Consider the following 21,828-nt stretch of genomic DNA (forward strand, 5'->3'; position numbering starts at 1 on the left):
TGGCATCATACCTTCAAAGAGAAGGATACCACGGTTTGATGGCCCGGCTGGCATCTGTCACCTAGACCCACCATCATGCCCAATGCTAATCTGGTGCTACATCAACGATAGCCACCAGGCATTATTCGCTGACAATGCTCATACCCTCTATACCTGTCCGACATAAATCGGCAGCCCAAGTCACGGCCCAGAACTAACATTGGTGCAAGGGTCCAAAGCTGAGTTAGTCCAGTCAGCCCTTGGCTGACAGGTGGATAGCTCCACAAACCAACACTCCACAACTGATCCAGCAGCCATGGTTGGGTAACACGACCTAGCTTATTTGTGGAGACACCGCGCACGGAAACATTCAGCACAGTCGTAACTCAACAAGTAACCCATGGATAGGATACGACATGTCGGGCCTGAGCTGCTCAGCCGGTATATGAACCGCGGCCGCCCCTCCCGTGTTCTGTGACATGAACGGTGCTCGCCATCTGTCGTTAACTTGCGTCATGGCATACGGTGAGTTCGTTTACGGTCGGAAATATTATGAGAAGAAAGGCTGACGCGAATAATGTATAGGGTATGAGAATGATAATGCACGCCTGTCTGGCTCAGTCGTGGGGGAATATCCGCCCAAAGCTGACGTGCGGTCGATGATCGCCCGCCATCCGCTTCCTACCGTCGCTCCCGGAACGATCGACCCTGTTACCGTGGCTGGCGATGAGTCGACCAATAATCATGTTCGGCACGTGTTGGATCGCTTCAATGCTGCGCTAGTCAACAAGGACGCGAAGGTTCTTGAGGGTTTTTTTGCAGATCAGGCATACTGGAGGGATGAATTGGCGTTTACCTACCACCTTCGCACATTCTCCGCCCCGGATACCATTGCAGCGGCTCTCTTGGAGACTGCGGCTCTCCGGGGAGTTGTAGGGGGGGTGTCCGTTGATGGTGCAGCGCAGTTTGTTCCGACTTCACCGACGTTGGTGAGTATCGAGATCCATCATTCCGATGTCGCTCACCATCTAGCAATTTATCGAGTGTGGAGTCGTCTTTCGAACGGCGGCCCCAGGTGCCATCTGCAAGGGAAAGGTGGTGCTCTTGCCGGTGAAAAGGGATAGTAGTGACGATATTGAGTGGAAGATCTGGGTCTTGGTCACCGTGCTCGATAGTCTGGATGTTCATCCAGAGGATGAGTCGTTGCTCCAATGTCCTGGGAGGTCATTCGATGGGTTGGAGACATTTGAAACGGACGTGTTTATCATCGGAGGCGGAAATGCGTAAGTTGGTTGCTTTCACTCAAACAGAAGGATATTGTTAACACGTGGAAGCGCTATCGCTCTCGCTGCACGACTCAAGGCACTCGGCGTGGAGAGCGTCATGGCCGAGCGAAATGCCGTCATGGGCAACAATTGGGACCTCCGTTATGATTCCCTGCACTTCCATATTCCGGCTTCGTCTTGTGATTTGCCCTTCTTACGTGAGTCATCGGCACCATGGCAACTCAGCCACTGACGGAATTCCAGGCTATGAAGAGCATCTTCGAGGACAACATTTCCTCACCAAGGACGAGTTGGCGTCGCAGGTCAGACGATATGTTGCGGCCTTCAACCTCAACTGCATCACTTCAGCCCAGATCCAGTCGACATACTATGATCTCTCGGCCCAGCGATGGAAGATCCGATTCCAAACCCCGGCGGGCCAACGCACGGCGGTCGCCAAACACCTCGTTCTTGCCAAGGGACACGGATCTCAAAAGCCCCGGACCCCGGTCATTGCAGACAGTCACCTATATCAGGGCATCAGTATCCACTCTGTGCAGTACCGCAATGCCAAACAGCTGCGGACGCAGGGGGCCAAGGTAAGTCATCAACAAGGCAGAAATCCTCGAGGCTAACTAGATGAGTGCAGTCTGTCATAGTGGTCGGATCTGCAAATACCGCTTTCGATGTAATAGAGAACTGCCACGCTGCCGGACTCCGCACGACAATGGTAGCCCGATCTCCGACGCATATGATTCCAGTGGACCACATCTGTCACCCGCTCTGTCTCGGGTCCTATGAATTTGGCGTCGAGGCCGCGGACTGGCATTTCCTCGCGTTTCCATTAACCGTTCGAGGTCAGCTCGCCAACCAGGTGCTCAAGCAGTTGGCGAGCCAAGAACCGCATCGCTACGACGCACTCGCAGCAACCGGCTTTGATTTCATGGACGGCAACCATCCGGACGCATCCTTGGTGCATACCCTCTATGAACGGGGAGGCGGTCACTATGTAGATATGGGCGGCACCAAGCTACTAGCGGACGGCAAAGTCGCCCTCAAAGCCGGTGTTCAGCCGATCGCGTACACTGCCACGGGTTTACAGTTCTCGGACTCCAGCCGTATAGACGCCGATGCCGTAGTGTGGTGTACGGGATTTTCGGACCTCAATGCGCGCGATACCATTGTAGAGACTTTGGGCGACGATGAAACAGAAGATAACAAGCAGGTGCTTGGTCCTCATGCCATAGCTGCTCGGATGGATGCCACCTGGGGCGTTGATGCCGAGGGCGAAATTCGTGGCATGTTTAAGCGTCATTCGCACCTTGATAACTTCTGGATCATGGGTGGATTTACCCAACAGCACCGGTGGTACTCGCGCACCTTGGCCCAGCAGATCAAGGCGGCCCTGGAAGGCGTGTTGCCGCCAGCTTATCGAGACACACCGCAGCGAAGTCGTGAGTAGTCTCGAAAGCAGATAGCTCTTTGCTTTCTGGATACTTTTAAGGACGCAAGATGAGGCTTGTACACAATTTACGAAATGGTGAACGGGATGGAGGAGGGAGAAGATTGGGAGGCCGGTGTCAGCGCCCGTCAGGTGGCCGAGTGCCAGCCTCAGCAACCCATCTACAGACACAGATTTACAAGCAAGCAGCTATACTCGATCATGCATAATACGTAAATCACTTGGATCCGTACATAGCTCTAACATGCCGTGAACAGGAGTATCCAGCCAGCCTCATACAACACCATACATTATGCAGGGTAGACATTAGGACGACATCAACATACAGTAACCCAAGTGACCCGATTTCAGCCTCGCCAGCCAGGAGAGAACACAAACAACAAACCCCAAATCTATGGAGAAGCAAAGTGGAAGGGTATATGGCGAGAATCTAGGTCACAGAATAAGCAGGAAATGGAAGGCGCACCCGCTGGAATTGAAACATGGTTGCAATTAAAACAGACGGTAAAATGGAGCCGTCCGTGAGATTATTTAGGTAGACGAACAGCCATCAGAATATCATATCATCATCAACTTGGTGGTCCGCCGCTCGGGGAAGCGTCGCGCAGGCGGGAGCGGCCCGGTCGCGGCGTACGGTCCATCAACCGGTCCCGGCGGCCGGAGACCGCGGCCCCGGCCTCGGCCGGGTCCAGGCATCGGTCCAGGGCCCGGGTATCCTGGAGGGGGAGGGTATCCGCGCATGGATGGCGCCAACGGAGAGGAAGGCATGGTCGGGCGGCGGGGACGAGGCGGCGGCGGCGTCGCTGCTGCAGCCCGTCGGGCGTCGCGCTCGCAGTAGACTTGGCCATACCACTCGAAATACTCCCCTTTCAGAGGAATCTGACAGGTGCGGCACTTCAGACAATCAGGGTGAAATTTCTGGCGGTCCGCCGGCCCACGCCCACGACGCTCCACCGTTTCCAGGTACTGGCCCTCGATTCCGGTATGGCAGGTCTGGCACAAAGAGCCATTTCGCTCGTGGTAGTGCTGGGCGCAAAAGGGGCGGTCCTCCAGGACGTAAAAGTCGGCCGTCTGGAAGGGTGTCCGACAATGGTGGCACACAAAACAGGCCCGGTGGTATTTACCTGTCAGACGGCCATCGGCGGACGACACGGACTTGCCCAGAATCATTTCACCGCAGCCACGGCAGGGCCCCTTGGGGCGCGGCGCCGGTCGCGGGGCTGGGGCTGTCGCGGCCCGCACAGGGGGTCGAGGTGGCTGGTCCTCCTCGGGACTCCGGGGGATCTTCTCCGGCACGAGGGACAGGCTCCCCTGGCTGATAGCCGGGTCGGTTGGGGAGTCTGGACTGAACAAAGTTTCAGGCATGCGAGGCGGCTCGAGCGCGGTCGGGCTTTCTACGACGGCTTCGTCCAGTACACCTTGCTCGGGTTTCTTTGCACCCTGCAACTCCTCGACCACGAGGCCTAGCCGGCCCTGATCGGACGGCTTCCGTCGCGACATGCTGGCCTCCGATGGCAGACTAGATAGAGATGTGCCGCTCCGCGTCTCGGAGGGAGACGAGTCCGACGAGGTGATAGAGTTATTCACGTTGTTGTCCTGGTTGTTGGGGAGATCGAGTCCCAGGGCTCGCGCAAAATTCGAGACGGAGGCGTTCCCTTCACTGGTGGTGTCCGAGTCCTTCCTCTGGCTAGTCTCGCGCTCGTTGAAGCGTGCAGATTCCGCATCCGCGGGCTGAAGGAATTCGGAGCTGGAGGGTTTGAAGGCTTTGTATTCCCCGTTGGCCGGCGTTGCCGGAGAGGCTAGCGGCTCCCCCGGAAGCTCAAAGTCGACGGGAGGTCCGTACGAACTCTGGGCCGGACTTTGGAAAAAGAGTTCTGCGGAGCCGCGGGAGCTGCTAAGACGATCGGAACCGCTATGCGACGAGACTCGTAGCGCGCTTGCGTGCACATGGTCAATCTCCGCTCTGGCGCTCGTTGGCCTGTCTGAGACCCCAAAATCGAAGCCACTGTATATTTCGCCTTTACCTTCGCGCTTGTCCGCGACTTCAGCCACGGAGGACTGGGAGATTCTCGACGGGTGCAGCAGCCCCTGCGGGGCAGTAGACGGCACCGGAGGAGCGTCTTCTGAGTACTTGTAGGGATCGCGTGCCACGCTTCCAAACGACGGCCGGCGGCTCAACATAAAAGTCGACCGTTTCGAGTTTCGGATTTCTCCATATCGGGTGCTGGCCAATGAAGTCCTGTAGCTGCTTTTGCTGTCTATCGATGCGCCATGTCTGTGCGCGGCGCCCATAGCGGCCGAGGGAGGGTCATCTTTCGGTAGCGGAGGAGGAGGCACATCGTCTGCATCCCGTTGCAGTGGCTTTCCGAATCGCGGGGACGGCATGGGCGGTACTGCCTTGCCTCCCTTGACATCCAACATCCCGCCAGGTCGTCTGTCCGACATGGAGCGGGGTAGGGGAAATGACGCAAAGGCGGTTTCTAGGTTGATCGAATCCGGGGATTGCGGTTCGTCGGGCAAAGGGGACGTATGGCTCCGTTGCAGTGCCCTCAATGGAGACGAGGTAGAAAGAGGAGAGGGGATGAGAGGGTCGTGGTCGGCTACCGGACTCGCGGGATGCAAGAAGGGACGATCTGGACGACATGTTACTGGCTGAGACGCATAATATATGACTCGGGTGGTGCAAAACAAACATACTGGCCATGGCAGGGTCGATGCGAGGCGGAGGGCCTGACCTGCCGGGCTTGGAGGCCCAGGCATCGCTTGGATTTCTGGCGGGTAACACATTGTCGGACTTGGGCGGGGGCGGCGGAGGCGATTGGGAGGGGGAGGGAATCGCTGCAAGGGACCCGTCAACACATTGCATTCCATGCGTGGGCCGCATAACTGGGGAAGATGGGGATGGTACCTGGCGTGGATTTGGCACACACATGATCCCCCATGGCGGAGATTTCCACGCTCATTCCACAATTGGAGCATTTGATCATGGGCAGCAGGCCCGCATCCATTGCGGACGCCATGCTGGGAGACCCAACAGTCTACGAGAGCGAGAAGATATGCGCCAGTCGCGGGCTCATTGGAATGAGCGGCCGGAGAGGGGGGAAGTGGTCCAGTCCACAGGCGCGTGCTTATCGGTAGAATACAGTGGATGACAGGGACGGACGGTAGATCTATGCAGTGCAGGCCTCCTCGCGTGAGGGGGACGGTCTCATGGCCGGAAGTGAGGAGCACGACAGGAGAGGACGATCTGGATGGAGCCGAAGGAGTTGAGTTAGAGACGCATGGATGCTGGATGGAGCTGGAGCTGGAAGAGGGAGAAGGAACAAGCACCAACCATTGTTGACGGGGGAGGGCCCATCCAAAATACTAATAGTCTGTTAGCCTGTTAGGCTTAGAGGCAAGCTAGTGCAGTTGTCTGGGCAGTGGGCAGGGCAGACAAGAGGGAGAAAGTGGGAGCAGTGGGACTTCCTCGTGTGTTCGCGGTTGGGGCGATCCACGAACCCTTCCGCCGCGCCCGCCCCTGATTGGCCCAGGGGCCCTTAGCACCGCTTCATGTTTCTGAGAGTTTCCGATACCAACAGAGTCTTTCTGCATCAGCCGGGCCAACTTGAGTACTCAGGAGGATGCTACCGGACTGGTACTGGCTCGCAATGTGCTCCTGAAGGCTCACGAGAGATTCCTCGCGACCAACTCACTACAGCTGACTCTGACTGCCCTGCGGAACCGGTCGCAATCCATTGCTTTGCGAAACCCCATATGTGTTTGACATTCATTTATTTTTATCGGCCCCTTTTCCCTCCCCCAATCAGTGTGTGACTCTGGCGTGTTTCTCGACGTTCAGACGATAGTGCCTCCAGGCTTTTCAGCCCCTGAACCATCCACCGCAGATCATCCTTCAGGGGCAGCCCGCCCCGTGACTGACCACGATTCGCCCGTCGGCCAACACTCCCGTCTACAGAGTACACAGTACATACTAGTAGTAGTAGTATCCGTTGATGCGCTGGTTCCTGTGACGGACTTGCAGGTCTCCAACTGGGCACGAGCCGTGCCCTTGAGTAGATTGGGTGCTCCAATCACCTGCCTTCCCCTTTCTTTCCCCCTGGGCCCCTACAGCCCTTGGATGCGTGACAGCCTCCTCCGAATGCTTCATCGCCTTCGATCCTTGCCTGCTCTGGCTGTCAGAGGCTCAGCGCTCATATCATACGCCCTCAGACCCCAGTGTGAGATGAGATGACAATCACCCCAACCAGACCCCGCAGTTACATTTCCATTACCCCATCTTCAAAGTATATCCCGGAAATTAAGAAAGCAAGGGGCCTGGTTTTAATCGCTGTCATCCCTTGGTTGGGCCGTCGATCCTTGGCGAGATAGCCTGTCAAGTCCTGGCAGATATATCTTTAGAACCATCCGAGTTTCGAGAACAAATGACGGTGGGATTGACTTGGACTTGTCGACTCCTCCCCCAACGGTGTGGACACCGGACTACTGTCTGGTGATGCCGATCGAAGCCTTCCAGCTGCTTCTTAGCTCTGCAGTATCCAGGAACCGACGGTTCCGGTACCATGGCTCGATTTAAATAGTACCCGACCGTCGGAAGTTGCGTCTTCTCCCAACTTTGGGACGAAGCTTTCTAGTTTTTTCGATGATGGCATGTTGCCATTTTGCCATGTTGCTCCAGACGATCTTACGGTCTGGCTGACGAGGACTCGTACCTGCTTACGGGACATGCACGGCCGCTGTCCCGTGTCCGATTGGCGGACAATCTCTCCACCCATCTTCCACGCAAGCAATATCTCCAGGTAAAACCCCGGCAAGGAGAGTTGCTCCTGGGGAGGAAATATAGCGTGTCTGACTGCGTCGAGCCCTTATCCTCAGCAGTCGCTTGTATTCACCCCGGTTCGTACCGGGGTCTGGCCGAGTCGATGGTAATGCATCAGCGATCACCACCTCAGGCAAGGCCAATCCCATTGCTGCCGAGTTGCCTGAGATCTTGCAGCGTCAATCACATGATACACGAGACGTGAAACTTGATTGGGGTGATTAGCTAGAACCCTAAATCGGCCAAAAACCCACAGTGCAGAGTGTGGAGAAGACCAATGGCTCCTTTTCAGGCAGCATCGTTCCCTTCCCTTATGCACGCATTGGGTTTGCCGAGGACACTTCATTCAGGGGCCGGATGCACACACGGCACGCTGCCGAGCTTTCCGCTGCTCACCGCACCTCCGCTGCACTGCTGCGTGGCCCGGATCAGCACATAGGAAACTATGTACTCCTACCGCATGCCATGGTAAATGCTATATAGCTACTCCGTACGTATTTCTACAGGGTTGGCACATGTCCGGTGTCGCTTGACGGTTATCGCGATTCGCGCGACGCGCCAGCGGAGCCCCGCGGGAGTCTGCAAGGCCCACTATTGGCGATGATGGAGCCCAGGCCACCTGCTGTCCCCAGCCTGTGTCCGTCGCCTGTCTTTGAGTCTGTTCCTTCTCGGGAATGGACCATCCGCTGGCACTTTTTGTGGATAATGCTGGTACGATCCTCCCCTCGACCGAGGTGCGTTGTAGCAGTCATGTTGCGGGAGGCGCGTTGACCGGTATGAGAGCGTCCAGGTATGCAAGGCAATTGGATAGGGTGCCATCCTGGGGGGCTGATCGGAGGGAATTGGTTTGGGGATGGCCTTTTCAGGACGCATTCACTCATCTGCAGCGGTTGATTTCATATATCAGTCAGTCTCACGGCGTCACTGTAAGCAGTAGGAGTGAAATACGAGAACACGGGCCTCACCGCCATTGCCAGATGTCTTCATATTGGCATCGCTTGAAAGTCAGGATCTCGCTAGATTCCGTATGGGGCTGTCATTTGCCAGGGCGTAAATAGCGGGGAGGTGAAGCCGGATGGGGTGCGGAGCAGCTCGGGTCCTGCGCATCCGGCAAGGTGACCTCCGCCGTATAAGTACTGCCTGCCTGCCTTCCCTCCTCTTCCTCTCTTCCTCTCACCACCGCTCAATTCCTTCAGTTCGTTCGCAAATCGTCTTCAGACTTCCATTGAACCTTCGATCACACTCCCCGAGGCGTGATCTCAGAAAACCGTCAAAATTTTCGCCACACTTCTTAACTCGTGAGTTCCCCGCCAGTTTCCCGCTGCTATGCCCCTATCTCCCGTCTCCCAGAAGAGCAATTGGACTTTCCTTACGCAACATTCCAATGATTCCCATACTAACGTATCTCCCTTCTAGGCGGCACCACCCGTTCAACGGCCGGCGCTCATCCAACCGTGGTGGGGCACCGGACTACTCATTATACGTCCAGTAAACACTTCAATCCGAACACTCGATTCTGCCATACCATTTGTTCTCACGCCAATCTCAACTGAACACAATGGCTCCCCACGCTAGCTCGGATGTTGCTGCCAATGGCGCCGTGAACGGGTCCGCTCGTGCCAACGCTCCTTTGTTTACCGTCAACTCCCCCAACGTCGTGTACACCGACAACGAGATCAAGAGTCAGTATGCTTACCACACCACCGACATCACCCGCACCGCCGACAACAAGCTCGTGGCCACCCCCAAGTCTACCAACTACCACTTCAAGGTTGACCGCAAGGTCGGCAAAGTGGGTGTCATGATGGTCGGTTGGGGTGGTAACAATGGTTCCACTGTGACCGCAGGTCTCATTGCCAACCGTCGTGGCCTCGAATGGGAGACTCGCGAGGGCGTGCGTGCTTCCAACTACTACGGCTCTGTGGTCATGGGTTCCACCATCAAGCTGGGCACTGACGCTAAGACCGGCGAGGAGATCAACATCCCCTTCCACGACATGCTGCCCATGGTTCACCCCAACGATCTTGCCGTTGGTGGCTGGGATATCAGCAGCTTGAACCTTGCCGATGCCATGGACCGTGCCCAGGTGCTGGAGCCTACCCTCAAGCAGCTGGTCCGCAAGGAGATGGCCGAGCTGAAGCCGCTGCCCAGTATCTACTACCCGGACTTTATTGCTGCCAACCAGGAGGACCGGGCCGACAATGTGCTTGAGGGCTCCAAGGCCAGCTGGGCTCATGTTGAGAAGATTCAGAAGGACATCCGGTGGGTTTCGTGCATTGTCCCACGGGATGTGAATACTTACTGACACCACATAGCGACTTCAAGGCTCAGAACGGCCTGGACAAGGTCATTGTGATGTGGACTGCCAACACGGAGCGGTATGCCGATATCTTGCCTGGCGTCAATGACACGGCCGACAACCTCCTGAATGCCATCAAGGAGGGCCACCTGGAGGTGTCCCCGTCCACTGTTTTCGCCGTGGCCTGTATTCTGGACAATGTTCCCTTCATCAACGGCTCTCCCCAGAACACGTTCGTGCCCGGTGCCATCCAGTTGGCGGAGAAGCACAAGGCGTTCATCGGCGGAGACGACTTCAAGTCGGGCCAGACCAAGATGAAGTCTGCTCTGGTGGATTTCCTGATCAACGCAGGCATCAAGCTCACCTCGATTGCCAGCTACAACCACCTGGGCAACAACGACGGCAAGAATCTGAGCTCGCAGAAGCAGTTCCGGTCCAAGGAGATCTCCAAGTCGAATGTCGTGGACGACATGGTCGCAGCCAACCATATCCTGTACGAAAAGGACGAGCATCCGGACCACACCGTGGTGATCAAGTACATGCCTGCGGTGGGCGACAACAAGCGTGCGCTCGATGAGTACTACGCGGAGATCTTCATGGGTGGACACCAGACGATCAGTCTGTTCAACATCTGCGAGGACTCGCTGTTGGCCTCGCCTCTGATCATCGACCTGGTGCTGATTGCGGAGATGATGACTCGGATCAGCTGGAAGGCGGACGACGCGGCCGAGTACAAGGGCTTCCACAGCGTGCTCAGTGTGCTGAGCTACATGCTCAAGGCCCCGTTGACTCCTCCTGGAACTCCGGTGGTGAACTCGCTGACCAAGCAGCGCAGTGCCCTGACCAACATCTTCCGGGCGTGCGTTGGCCTGCAGCCCGAGTCGGAGATGACTTTGGAGCACAAGCTGTTCTAATTTCTCCACCCCTTGTCTGAGGTATCCTTAGATATCCTTAGACCGTTATCCATAGCCAACTAGTGCCACTCCTTGACATCAATACATTGATATATCAGCAATCGTTCTTGATTCGTAGATTGACATAAACAACCAGTCCACCTTTCCCTAAATGTAGATAGACTCATCACTTGTCTACAACAGCTTCACTTGCTAGTCGTCCGACCCAAATCCGAATAAGCATTCAAGGCCAACTGCCCACCCAAATGCGCAAAGAGAATATTGCCCTCAATCTCCCCCTTGCGCACCAAATCCATCAACCCCGCGAAACTCTTCCCCTCATACACCGGATCCGTAATAAACGCCTCCGTCCGGGCCCCAAACTCAATGGCCTCCCACGTCCTCTGATCCGGCACCCCATACACACCCCCATGATACTCCTCCCTCAACACCACATCCTCCTCCGTAATATCCTTCTCCCTCAACCCAATCCTCCCCGCCGTCGCCCTCGCAATCCTCAACACCTGCTCCCTCGTCTCCCTCGGCTTCGCCGACCCATCAATCCCCACCACCTTCGTCCTCCCCCTCCCATTGCCCGCCTCCTCATCCATCCTCTCCAACAACTTAAACCCCGCCACCATCCCCGCCATCGTACTCCCCGTCACCGCACAAACCACCACCGTATCAAACCGTACTCCCAACTCCCTCTCCTGCTCCCGCACCTCAAACGCCCACCGCGCGAACCCCAATCCCCCCAACGGATGATCCGACGCCCCAGCAGGGATATAATACGGCCGTTCTCCCCCCGCCACACACTCCTCCTCTAACCGCTTCAACGTGGACTTATGCTCGATCCCAAACCCACTCGGATCCAATCTCACATCCGCCCCCATTAACCTCGACAGCTGGATATTCCCCACCTTGCCATACCCGGAATCACTCCACGGCACCCAGTCTTCCTGAATCAATCGCGCCTTGAGACCCGCGACGGTGGCCGCCGCGGCCACTTGCCGGGTATGGTTGGATTGGATCCCGCCGATGCTGATCAGGGTGGTGGCGTTCTGGGATAGGGCGTCGGCGATCAGGTACTCGAGTTTGCGGGTTTTGTTGCCTCCGTAGGCGAGGGCGGAGTTGAGGTCGTCTCTTTTGGTGTAGATTTTTGTGGAGGGGGAGGGGGGTGAGAGGGCGGTTGTGATTAGTGGGAGGGGGTGGATGGGGGAGGGGCCGAGGGTGAGTGGGTGCCGGGGGATGGTGGAGAAGGGGGGTGGGAGGGGGATTTCGGTGGGCATTTTTGATGTTTGATTCTGGTGAAGTGAGTTGGTTTAATTTGGATGATGGGAGGGATGTTCAATGTAATGGTTGTGGTAGTGATGGTGGTGGTGGTGGTGGTGGTGGTGTGATGGATATATATAGGTGTGGTGTGTATGGTAGCGGGAGGTATATGTGGATGTTCTATGATTGATGAAGGGATGCGTCCGATCACGGAGCGCGGAGCGCGGTCCGACCCCTCTTCTGAGTACTCGATCATCCGAGTGTAAGCGTGCATTTGATCGCTGATCACGTCAATTGCTCGGAGGTTGTCCGTGAGATTATAGATGTAGTGATAAGATTGTCGGGTGGTTGGTTACTATCTATAGCTGAGTGATATCGAGATAAGGATTAGTTTAGATAGGAGTGGGGTGCTGATAGTATGATTTTCTTACCGTGTACTGTGTACTGTGTACTGTGTAATGTTGGTGAAGGGCATGGTGATGCTTTGAAAGACAGTTTCACTCGAGTCAAGCACCCTAGCAGAGTAACCACAAGGTCCTACTGAGGACCTTGAGAGCCTCCTCTATATATACTGTCGTCTACTCCGTACTTTGAACAAATTAAACATAAGAAACGTAATTTTATCATCTGTACACTACGACATATCAACAACGCAACGAACACAATCGCCAGCCTTCATCTGCTCAAACGCCTTGTTGATCGCCGACAGGTTCTCCCGGTGCGTAATAAACTCGTCCACCTTCAGCTGGCCGTTCAGGTAGTCGTCAACCAATCCCGGCAGCTGAGTGCGGCCCTTGATACCACCAAAGGCACATCCCCTCCACACACGTCCAGTAACCAGCTGGAAGGCTGCATCCAGTTAGCACAATCCCTCTATCGTCGCGAATGGGCCACTTACGCCGGGTGGAAATTTCCTGGCCAGCAGCAGCAACACCAATGACAATACTCTCACCCCAGCCCTTGTGGCACGCCTCCAGGGCAGCCCGCATCACACCAACGTTACCGGTGCAGTCGAAGGTGTAATCACAACCGCCGTCCGTCATCTCAATCAGCTGCTCCTGGATGGTCTTGCCGCCGAGCTTGGTGGGGTTGACAAAGTCAGTGGCGCCGAACTTGCGTGCCCACGCCTCCTTGTCGTCGTTGACATCAACAGCGATGATGCGACCAGCCTTGTTCTTGACCGCACCCTGGATGACCGAGAGACCGACACAACCGGCACCGAAGACGGCAATGTTCGAGCCCTCCTCAACCTTGGCGGTCTCGACAGCCGCACCATAACCGGTGGTGATACCGCAGCCCAGCAGGCAGGACCGGTCGGTGGGGATCTTGGGGGTCACAGCCACGACGGAGATGTCGGCCACGACGGTGTACTGGGAGAAGGTGGAGGTGCCCATGAAGTGCAGGAGGTCCTTGCCGCGGGCCTTGAAGCGGGAGGTGCCGTCGGGCATCACACCCTTGCCTTGGGTGGCACGGATCTTACCGCAGAGGTTGGTCTTGCCGGACTTGCAGAACTTGCACTCACGGCATTCGGGGGTGCTGCAGAGGTTAGCAGTGCACCAACGACAGTGCCAGGATGCCTACTAGAGAGCAATGACATAGTCGCCAGGCTTCACCGAGGTGACGCCCTCGCCGACGGACTCGACGATACCGGCACCCTCGTGTCCGAGGACAACGGGGAAAGCACCTTCGGGGTCCTTGCCGGAGAGAGTGTAGGCATCTGGTACAGGTCAGCCTGATGTTCAGTTCCAGCCGTCCCAGCAAACCGACCTGTGTGGCAGACACCAGTGTGAAGGATCTGAATGCGAACTTCGTGGGCCCTCGGGGGAGCGACCTCGATGTCCTCGATGGAGAGGGGCTCTCCGGCGCCCCAGGCGACGGCAGCCTACAACTCAGTTGGTATCATTGAGCGGATAGCTCGAAGGGTTCTTACCTTGCAGGTGATGGTCTGATGGGTTAGCAATCACACGCGTCAATGATGCCATAGCTGGAAGAGCTGGTAGACTCACCTGTCCGACAGTGCTGGCCATGGTGAACAGTTAGAGATGATGGAGGGATGGATGAACGAGAGGAAAGGAAGAAGAAGAGAAAAATGAAGCTGGAAATCCGGCCGGCAATAAATCGGGAGCGAAGTGGCAGGTCGGCAGTGCAGTGGAGCTCTGGGTGAGGGGAGCACGAGGGGGAGGGGACCAGAGAGGGGTGTGAGGGGCAGTCGAGCCCGTCATTACTCAGCTGTCTTCCACCCATGTTCTCCTCCCCTCTTCCTCGCTAGGCATCCGATAGAGAGTCCAGGCTCGGATTCCCACTCCGAACCGTCTTTCGATCCCCTCATGCCTCCGCAGGACAAAGCATTACAATGCATCATGGGGGGCAAGCAGTGTGCCCGGCTGATTCCAGACCGTTGGGGTTCAGCGAAAGTATTCTAAAATGGGGCAATGGCCCCATTCCATCCATTCTTTAGCATTGAGTCAGGCTCTATCTAGTAGTACTATGTACTCCATGCAGTCGACCCAGACAGTATCACCGTCTTGATGCGCTGCGTACTGGATATCTCGATTGGGACAGACGATGCGATGACTCAGACCTGACCCCAATAGGCAAAGTTTTCCGCGCCTGGTCCGTGCACGCCAAGCCTCCACCCGATCGGGAAATCACCGTATCAACACGCTTATCCAGTATCACCCCTAGATTCGCTCTCGTAACCGCTGGTAGCACCGTGACGCAGAGATCACCGGTTCTTTGGAGAAAGCTACTATCATGATTCCATCAGCTTCCATGCACATTCAACCTAGACCTGTAGATGTACTGGTACACTTTTGGTTACGATAGTTGTGGATGTCCAGTCAAGCATTGTAACGCCAATTGCTATTCCATATATTACACACGGGTCACCGACTCCATACGGTGCCCGGAACCCGACCCATGCTCGAGAACCATCGAGAACCATCGTCGGCCATTGGGGGATGTCATCATTGCAAAATCTAATATTTTATACAGAACCACCGAAATGAATGCGAAGCAGTCGAATCCCGAGAACCATTTACCGCCCCAGACCACCTCCCTGCATCATGGCCGCGTTCTGCTCTTGGAACCGCTCGTTCAGGCGAGCCGATCCCTTCATGTACTTGTCGACACAGCGAAGAACGCAGCCCTCCTCACGGTTGATCAGGGACTTAGTGGTGAAGTCGTTGACGCAGTCGTCGAAGCACTTCTGGACGAGCTTGGAGTACATCTGGAGAGGATCAGAATCTGGTGCAGCTAGGGATGATCTAGCGGATGTGGACGCGTGCTAGGATCAAGTCGAGTTGCGGGCGAAGGTTGTTTGGGCGAAGGCTCTGAGGGTCTCAACGTACGGTCATGAATTCCTTGAGCTGCTTGCGTTCCATACGAGCAGCGAGCTCGCGCTGTTCCGAAGCGTTGAGTCTGGACGAGTCAGTATATTCTGAAGATGGGGTTACCAGGCAGCATGTCGAGCGATGCTATCACTCACCCGTCCATTGTGATAGGGTTTGATGTCGGAGCTAAGATCAAAAGAAGTAGCGTGGACACAAGAAAGACGGTCGTGATGTCCGTAGCTCCGGAGCTGCTCGACCGCAGGCTCTGATGGGTCACGTGGACACGCGCAGCCATCGATCAGCTGACCGAGTGGTGCTGACTCATCCTGCCGGAACCGAGGGATCCCAAAACGGCAAACAGTAGGACAATCCCACTGGGTCAGCAAACAGCAGCGGCGTTCACGCTTGCGCTGTTCCATTCTTGAGCCAAGGTTAAAAAAAGCACAACGGCCAGCTGGCCCCAGAAGTCGATGGGCGGGAACCATGGTTCGCCCGTCCACAACCGGGGGCCCAGGCAGCAGAGAAGCAACCCAGAAGGACAAAGATCTTCTTTCCAGCGGTTACCCAGGGCAGACACGAATACCTGCTCGTCGAAAACCAACCAGTTCCAGATAAGCTGGTTCGACAGCAGCTTCTGAAGGTCAGTCCCACATTCCGCCCTCTCGAGTGAAGGATTGTGTTCGGAGTGATATCGTTACTTTTTTCGGGAACCAAGCTCGGTAGGGTCAACGTTATGGGGTGCTGGTGCCGGTCATCAACTGACTTTGAGCGGAGCCAGTATCGGAACTATATACTATGCTGTTCCAATAGGCGATTGCGCGTAACAGTAGCCACCGATCAGCAGACCGTAGGCCATTATCTGGAGAGGTTGTGTGGTACCAGCCACCATCGAAAAGAAGCCTATTGATGTCCGATGACGGCAATATACATAGTAGTAGTTCCGACGAATAGCAGTTGGTATTATACCGCGTAGATCTCTTCATATACGACGCGTACGCATCAATCTATCCAGATGCAGAAACCGAACTTTATCTTAGATACAATCCATCATGTACGGAGTTCTGTGTAGGCATCCACCCATACACCGAATGTCCGAGCTTGAGTAGCATCTTCCACTCGACCATGAACGCAGTAGCCCCTGTTGGATCATTCTCCCGAAAGACACGCGGAATAAACCAACAGTCGCCGCAATCCAGCCAACCATGCTGTGGATATCTGTTCGATGTAGATGATGACCATTTGGAGCCGGCTGAGATCGGCAGCTGACGGGCTAGTTCGGGGCAAGCGAATCTCGCACCACGACCGAACTAACGACTAGACGCGGGGTCAGCATTCTCTCGGGCCGTTTGGGATGACAGCCACATCAGTCGATGGTTGGAGAACCGCGGTAGGACCCTGATGGTGCGGCACCGTCGCTCAAGGGGAAGCGCCTTCGAGGTTGCATCAGGGGCCATATTTTTAGCTAGAACCACGAGCCGGCCGGGCTGCCGCTTGGCGATGGGTTCGCTCATTTTCGGGGCTGGATCGGCCACGAGGATCGGAGACCTGAAGAGACCATTCGGATCAGTCAGGGAGACTGGAGAGGGGAACCTGCTTTCGAGAATCCAGACTCAGTCATGACCCGGATAGAGATGGCTGGCCCTATCGAGTTGCTGGGGACTGGGGACTGGGTATAGCCTCATGTCTCACTGTTGGCTTGACGCAATTGGCTAGAGCTGGCAATCTAACGAGCGTAGCGGAATGATTGAAGAACGGCCTGGTTAGTGCCCCGTGCTAGTCCCTCGTAGGGTCGACTAGATCCAGGGCCAGAACCGACGGACCTGGAAAGGATCGTGAGAGGGGGAAGCAAAACGGAAAGAGTAAGAAGGAAAAGGGAAAAACAAAAAAGAACAAGAAAAAAAAAAGAAAAAGGCCCTTTTTCTGCCCAGGTCAACCCTGGATCCCTGGGGTCTGGTCCAACTACTAGCAGCAGCTCCCAGGAGCATCCATCCCGATGCTTGGCGGACGAGGCCAATTTCCCCCTCGAGCGTTTGATTATTATTAGTTGATTATTATTATTATCCTTTTATTTTATTATCCGGTGCTGCTGGCGATGAAGAAAGCCCATTCATGACTGGGTGACTGACTGACTGACTGGTCATTCCTCTCTTTGGGGTCCCGCTCTCCATCCATCCATCCCACCTCACTGGGTGTTGTGTCTCTGTCTGTGTGTGTGTGTGTGTGTGTCTACCTCCAGGCTGTTGGTCCATCATTTCCTTTTCCTCCTTCATCTCTTTTCTTCCCTACCGACTTAGTTCATCCTTCTCTTCCTTCTCCTCCACAATCTTCACTCACCACCATCTTCGTCCTCATCTGCATCATCTACATCATATCCTCACGGGTACCGATCTGACTACAGACAGCATCATCAGCCCCTGTTTTCCAGGTTCAGATGATGGTCATTTGTTTCACCCCCAGACCGGCCAAGAAGCACTGCTGCTGCTCACCACCCCATCCACCCTGTCGGAGCATCCCAAATCAGCCTCTCAGCCTGAGGTTCCTTCGTGATTGCTAGACGGCTCCTCTTTCTACACGGACAGCCCGGCATCCGTTGATTTGCTCGTGTGGTCCAGCCGGTCCCTTTAAACCCCCCGCCTACATCTACTCCCACGCCTGCTTGCACTAGTTTCTCCTTTCATCCTCCATCCGATCCTCCTATCCCTCCCTGTCTCCCCTGTCATCTCCGTCGATTCCCGCCCTTCACTACCGCCGTGCCTGGTTCACCCCCTTCCCTACACCGTTGGAGAATTCCCCAGGGCCCGTTTTACCGGTCCCCTGCTACTGTACGTGTTTCGGACGGCGCGGCACTTAAACCCGCTGCCTGACTAGCCCTCGTGCTATTTTGGGATCACGCCTCCCAGCCCCGGAATTTCTCGCGCCAACCCAAGGGCGGTGACGGAGGCCTCGGTTTAGCACGGTCTGGTCCGGTCGCTGTATTTCTATACCTCGCACTCACGTCGCTTCTCGCCTCATCCCCATTCCCTCCGCGTCCTGCCCATCATGGTGACCGGCAAGTCGCACCCGGGCGTCGATTCCCTGCACCGGCTTCCCCCCACCGCCGCCCACCCCGAAGCCATCGCGACCTCGCCGCCGTCCAAACGTGATCTGGCTTCCTGGTGGAGGCAGTTCAAGAGAAATACAAGGAAGGAGGAACCGAAAGGTATGTGGAGGTATACTACGGTTTTGGTTGCGAGCTGGTGCGCTGCGGGGGTTCAGTTGCGATGCGATCGTGGGACGTCTGTCCGCTGAATGTTCAGTGTGATCTGCTCACATCAAAACCGTCCCTCTTCGGCAGTACAAGCTCTCTCGGACCTTTCGCTTAAACCTTTTATTCTCAATAATTAATCTCCGTTTGCGCAACGTACTAATGAGCTGCAGAAAAACCCCAGGGCATCTTCGGCATCCCCCTCAACGTCAGCATCAAATACGCCAACGTCGCTATCTCTCTCACGAACGATAACGGCGAGAGCTTCATCTACGGATACGTCCCCATCGTGGTCGCGAAATGCGGTGTGTTTTTGAAGGAGAAAGGTATGACGACCACGATGCTCTCGCTACGAGATTACTAAATCGTCCCAGCAACCGATGTTGAGGGTATTTTCCGTCTGAGCGGATCGGCAAAGCGCATCAAGGACCTTCAGGAAATCTTCGATTCACCCGAGCGCTACGGAAAAGGCTTGGACTGGACTGGTTACACCGTGCATGATGCTGCCAACGTTCTTCGGCGCTATCTCAACCAGCTCCCAGAACCGATCGTCCCGCTTGATTTCTACGAACGATTCCGCGAACCGCTGCGCACGTATCAGAGACAGGTCCAGGAACAGATCCAGAACAATGCCCCTCCCGCGGAAACGGAGGCTTTCGACCACGCGAAAGCGGTCTCATCTTACCAGCAGTTGATCCGCGAGCTTCCCCCGTTGAACAAACAACTGCTGCTCTACATTCTCGATCTGTTGGCTGTCTTCGCCTCCAAGTCGGATCAGAACCGCATGACCTCGGCCAACCTGTCTGCCATCTTCCAACCGGGGTTGCTGTCGCATCCGCAGCATGACATGTCGCCCGACGAATATAAGCTGAGTCAGGATGTGCTGATCTTCCTGATTGAAAACCAGGACCACTTCCTGTTTGGGATGAATGGCACGGCGGCCGATGAACAGACCGTCAAGGAGGTCGAAGGTGGCCTTGCCCGCCGACCCACCACCCATTCCAACATTCGACGCTCGGTGTCGAGTGCCAGTGGCGGTGCAGAGAGCTTCAGGAAGTATGGGAGTATTCGCCGGAATGTGTCTGTCTCGTCAAAGAATTCGCGCAACTCCAACAATGCGAGCCCTGCGACACCGACGTCACTGGGCGCCGTGGGAGTACATCGCAGCAACACGTTGCCCTCCAAGATGTCCCCCGCGATCCCTCCATCACGATATGGACGGGCGGTGGAAAACACAGGCGTGAACTCGTCGACGCGCACTTCTGCGCAACACTCCCGCTCATCTAGCCATGCGCCGCCGGAGGATAGGCCTCAGCCTGAGGTCCCTGAGACCAACGGCCAGCCCAGCCAAGCCCAGAATAACATTGCGCCGTCAATTACTCCCCCAAGCAATGGTCATCCCTCCATAACAGAAGTGGTTGAGCCGGGAACCGGAATCATCTATGTTCACTCGTCCACTCACGGGCCCGTACCAAAGACAGCCATCGAGAATGGAGTTCCCGATGCTGGAAAGCCTGTTTCTGAAAAGCCCATTGCCGACAAGCCCATGGTTGAACCGCCCGTGGCTGAAAACCCCATCGGTCAACAGCCCGTTGCCCAAAAGCCCGTTACCCAGCCGCCCATTGTTGAAAGGCTGGTGGCCGAAAGACCGATTCCGGAACGACCCATTGCAGAGGAGCCCAGTACCGAAAAACCCGTCGTTGACAAGCATCTCGGCGAAAGGCCCGTTCTCCGCGAAGGGTTGCCACCGATAGCAGCCTCACCTCCGCCAGCGGTCGTGACTCCAACGAGGGAACGCAAATTGTCCAGTCTATTCTCCAAGTCACCGCCACCGAGTGGTGAGCATAAAGACGCGCGACAGCCGAACCGTCTGAAGAAGAAGCGGATCCCTGGAAGCGCGAGCGAAAGCGCGCAAAGCTCATCTCAGTCGCTGCAGGCTGCGACCTCCGATACTGGGTTGGCCGCAATCCTACATGCGTCCCGCGGCGCTGACGTTAATAATGATGCCGGAGGGGCCACCCCCCGAGCCCCCAACACCACCAGTTCAGATGAGCTGAGTCCTCCGCGGGAGGGCCGGCCGGAAAGGCAGGTGTTGCCGAATGAGGGAGGACACCAGACTAGCGACACCACTCTGCGGCCGTATGGCTCGCGGACCCCGTCAATGAACTCTCGCTCGTCGTTTACGGACTACTCTGATGCCGACCCTGCTGATGACACGTCTCGAGCGGACCGCAAAGAGCATCGCCGCAGCTGGCGGTTCCCCCGGTCGTCCAAACGCAGCAACGAGCATATCGGACTTGGACTTGCATCGCCCCCACTCATGGCCACGACTCCAGGAGCCGATCGCAGCACCAGCTCGATTGGCAGCTGGCACCACTCCAGCCGTAGCTCCCCTTCGGACCTGCAGCAGTTTGCGAACGACCCGTCATATCAACCGCTTAGTCTAGACGCGGAGGTCAGCAACAACGGGGTGTCCAAGGAGGCGTCTCTCGCGGGGGAACCGGAAAAACGGAGCCTGTTTGGCAAATTCAAGGCCAAGGTTGCGCAGGTGCGGGATGGGGTCAAGGAGTCCACCGAGCGCGACCGCACCAGGAGTCCTGTGAACTCGGAGGCCGACCGGTCGGGGTCCAGCCATACACTGTCGCCTTCTGGCAAGGATAGTATCAGAAACCGGCCGGCCCCGATCGATGTGGTCAGCTATCCGAAAGAGGGTCAAGTGAGCTCCCCAGTCTCTCCTCTCCCCGGGGCCGGACTACCACCGGCAATTCCTGAGGAGCCACGAACGCCGGAGAGCCCGGTTGCGGTTCCCAGCCTGGACCAGAAGAAAGAGCCCGTCGCGGCCGTTCCAGCAGGATCGCCTCCGCCTGTAGAGAGCGAGGGCGTTGATTGCGGACCGGGGCCCGCTGTACCTTCATAGAATCCTTTTTAACCTTGTCTCTTTTGTTGTGGATTTTGGGTTACGGTCTGATGATCATCCGGAGAGATGAGACGGCATGATTCACGTCTGAGTGGCTTGAGGCCGCCCTGAGAATTGTCCGTTCTTGATGCTCGTTACGGGTCACGAATGATGTATGTATTGCTTGCTGGGAAGGCGTGCCATGTGTTTCAAATAGCCGGTGTAGATTTACGAAGAGCTGTACGGATAGCATACTTGATATGATCTTAGCAATGGTAGTACTGCCTGACCATTAATTCTGACACCTGAGGCACACACAAGCGCTAAAGCTACTAGCTTCATGCTCCGTGCAAACCATGCAAACAAA

General features: G+C 56.1%; 7 protein-coding genes across 7 annotated transcripts; 3 read left to right on the forward strand and 4 right to left on the reverse strand.

Moving 5' to 3' along the window:
• Positions 1–50: 50 nt before the first annotated feature.
• On the forward strand, positions 51–2,862 carry BO80DRAFT_429656 (monooxygenase). The gene is made up of 6 exons (XM_025720521.1): positions 51–504; positions 565–968; positions 1,012–1,262; positions 1,314–1,462; positions 1,509–1,843; positions 1,894–2,862. The coding sequence occupies exons 1-6, from the start codon at positions 459–461 to the stop codon at positions 2,704–2,706; spliced, it is 1,998 nt and encodes a 665-aa protein (XP_025570047.1). The 5' UTR covers positions 51–458; the 3' UTR covers positions 2,707–2,862.
• A 72-nt stretch (positions 2,863–2,934) lies between these two features.
• On the reverse strand, positions 2,935–6,206 carry BO80DRAFT_505948 (LIM domain-containing protein). The gene is made up of 4 exons (XM_025724523.1): positions 6,041–6,206; positions 5,615–5,953; positions 5,404–5,544; positions 2,935–5,339 (listed from the first exon to the last, which is right to left on the reverse strand). Exons 2-4 carry the CDS (start codon positions 5,724–5,726, stop codon positions 3,265–3,267), a joined length of 2,328 nt encoding a protein of 775 aa, XP_025570048.1. The 5' UTR covers positions 5,727–5,953; positions 6,041–6,206; the 3' UTR covers positions 2,935–3,264.
• Positions 6,207–8,646: 2,440 nt separating this feature from the next.
• BO80DRAFT_429662 (inositol-3-phosphate synthase INO1) lies at positions 8,647–10,839 on the forward strand. The gene is made up of 3 exons (XM_025720522.1): positions 8,647–8,823; positions 8,942–9,787; positions 9,841–10,839. Exons 2-3 carry the CDS (start codon positions 9,084–9,086, stop codon positions 10,736–10,738), a joined length of 1,602 nt encoding a protein of 533 aa, XP_025570049.1. The 5' UTR covers positions 8,647–8,823; positions 8,942–9,083; the 3' UTR covers positions 10,739–10,839.
• Positions 10,762–12,079, reverse strand: BO80DRAFT_429663 (putative 1-aminocyclopropane-1-carboxylate deaminase). Its single transcript, XM_025720523.1, has one exon. The coding sequence runs from the start codon at positions 12,004–12,006 to the stop codon at positions 10,924–10,926; it is 1,083 nt and encodes a 360-aa protein (XP_025570050.1). The 5' UTR covers positions 12,007–12,079; the 3' UTR covers positions 10,762–10,923.
• Positions 12,080–12,623: 544 nt separating this feature from the next.
• Positions 12,624–14,016, reverse strand: BO80DRAFT_439161 (bifunctional alcohol dehydrogenase/S-(hydroxymethyl)glutathione dehydrogenase; the record flags this gene model as incomplete). Its single annotated transcript, XM_025721071.1, has 6 exons — positions 12,624–12,838; positions 12,888–13,525; positions 13,571–13,706; positions 13,757–13,871; positions 13,920–13,934; positions 13,996–14,016. 6 exons carry the CDS (start codon positions 14,014–14,016, stop codon positions 12,624–12,626), a joined length of 1,140 nt encoding a protein of 379 aa, XP_025570051.1.
• Positions 14,017–15,026: 1,010 nt separating this feature from the next.
• tim9 (protein transporter TIM9) lies at positions 15,027–15,484 on the reverse strand (the record flags this gene model as incomplete). Its single annotated transcript, XM_025721776.1, has 3 exons — positions 15,027–15,218; positions 15,340–15,409; positions 15,477–15,484. 3 exons carry the CDS (start codon positions 15,482–15,484, stop codon positions 15,027–15,029), a joined length of 270 nt encoding a protein of 89 aa, XP_025570052.1.
• A 2,492-nt stretch (positions 15,485–17,976) lies between these two features.
• Positions 17,977–21,586, forward strand: BO80DRAFT_249797 (putative Rho GTPase activator (Sac7)). The gene is made up of 3 exons (XM_025714628.1): positions 17,977–18,520; positions 18,739–18,891; positions 18,940–21,586. The coding sequence occupies exons 1-3, from the start codon at positions 18,361–18,363 to the stop codon at positions 21,480–21,482; spliced, it is 2,856 nt and encodes a 951-aa protein (XP_025570053.1). The 5' UTR covers positions 17,977–18,360; the 3' UTR covers positions 21,483–21,586.
• Positions 21,587–21,828: the final 242 nt, after the last annotated feature.

The sequence above is a fragment of the Aspergillus ibericus genome (assembly GCF_003184845.1).
Source record: "Aspergillus ibericus CBS 121593 unplaced genomic scaffold BO80scaffold_68, whole genome shotgun sequence".
Taxonomy (NCBI): domain Eukaryota; kingdom Fungi; phylum Ascomycota; class Eurotiomycetes; order Eurotiales; family Aspergillaceae; genus Aspergillus; species Aspergillus ibericus.

Excerpts from the sequence above, each read along its gene's own strand:
- BO80DRAFT_505948 (XM_025724523.1), bottom strand. The coding sequence starts at position 5,726 with ATGGCGTCCGCAATGGATGCGGGCCTGCTGCCCATGATCAAATGCTCC. Across the intron at positions 5,545-5,614 it reads GTGTGCCAAATCCACGCCAG|CGATTCCCTCCCCCTCCCAA; the intron begins GTACCATCCCCA and ends GGTCCCTTGCAG. Across the intron at positions 5,340-5,403 it reads CATCGACCCTGCCATGGCCA|ATCGTCCCTTCTTGCATCCC; the intron begins GTATGTTTGTTT and ends CATGTCGTCCAG.
- BO80DRAFT_249797 (XM_025714628.1), top strand. The coding sequence starts at position 18,361 with ATGGTGACCGGCAAGTCGCACCCGGGCGTCGATTCCCTGCACCGGCTT. Across the intron at positions 18,521-18,738 it reads AAGGAAGGAGGAACCGAAAG|AAAAACCCCAGGGCATCTTC; the intron begins GTATGTGGAGGT and ends AATGAGCTGCAG. Across the intron at positions 18,892-18,939 it reads TGTGTTTTTGAAGGAGAAAG|CAACCGATGTTGAGGGTATT; the intron begins GTATGACGACCA and ends AAATCGTCCCAG.
- BO80DRAFT_429656 (XM_025720521.1), top strand. The coding sequence starts at position 459 with ATGAACGGTGCTCGCCATCTGTCGTTAACTTGCGTCATGGCATACG. Across the intron at positions 1,263-1,313 it reads ATCATCGGAGGCGGAAATGC|CGCTATCGCTCTCGCTGCAC; the intron begins GTAAGTTGGTTG and ends AACACGTGGAAG. Across the intron at positions 1,463-1,508 it reads TTGTGATTTGCCCTTCTTAC|GCTATGAAGAGCATCTTCGA; the intron begins GTGAGTCATCGG and ends ACGGAATTCCAG.
- BO80DRAFT_429662 (XM_025720522.1), top strand. The coding sequence starts at position 9,084 with ATGGCTCCCCACGCTAGCTCGGATGTTGCTGCCAATGGCGCCGTGAAC. Across the intron at positions 9,788-9,840 it reads AAGATTCAGAAGGACATCCG|CGACTTCAAGGCTCAGAACG; the intron begins GTGGGTTTCGTG and ends GACACCACATAG.
- BO80DRAFT_429663 (XM_025720523.1), bottom strand. The coding sequence starts at position 12,006 with ATGCCCACCGAAATCCCCCTCCCACCCCCCTTCTCCACCATCCCCCGG.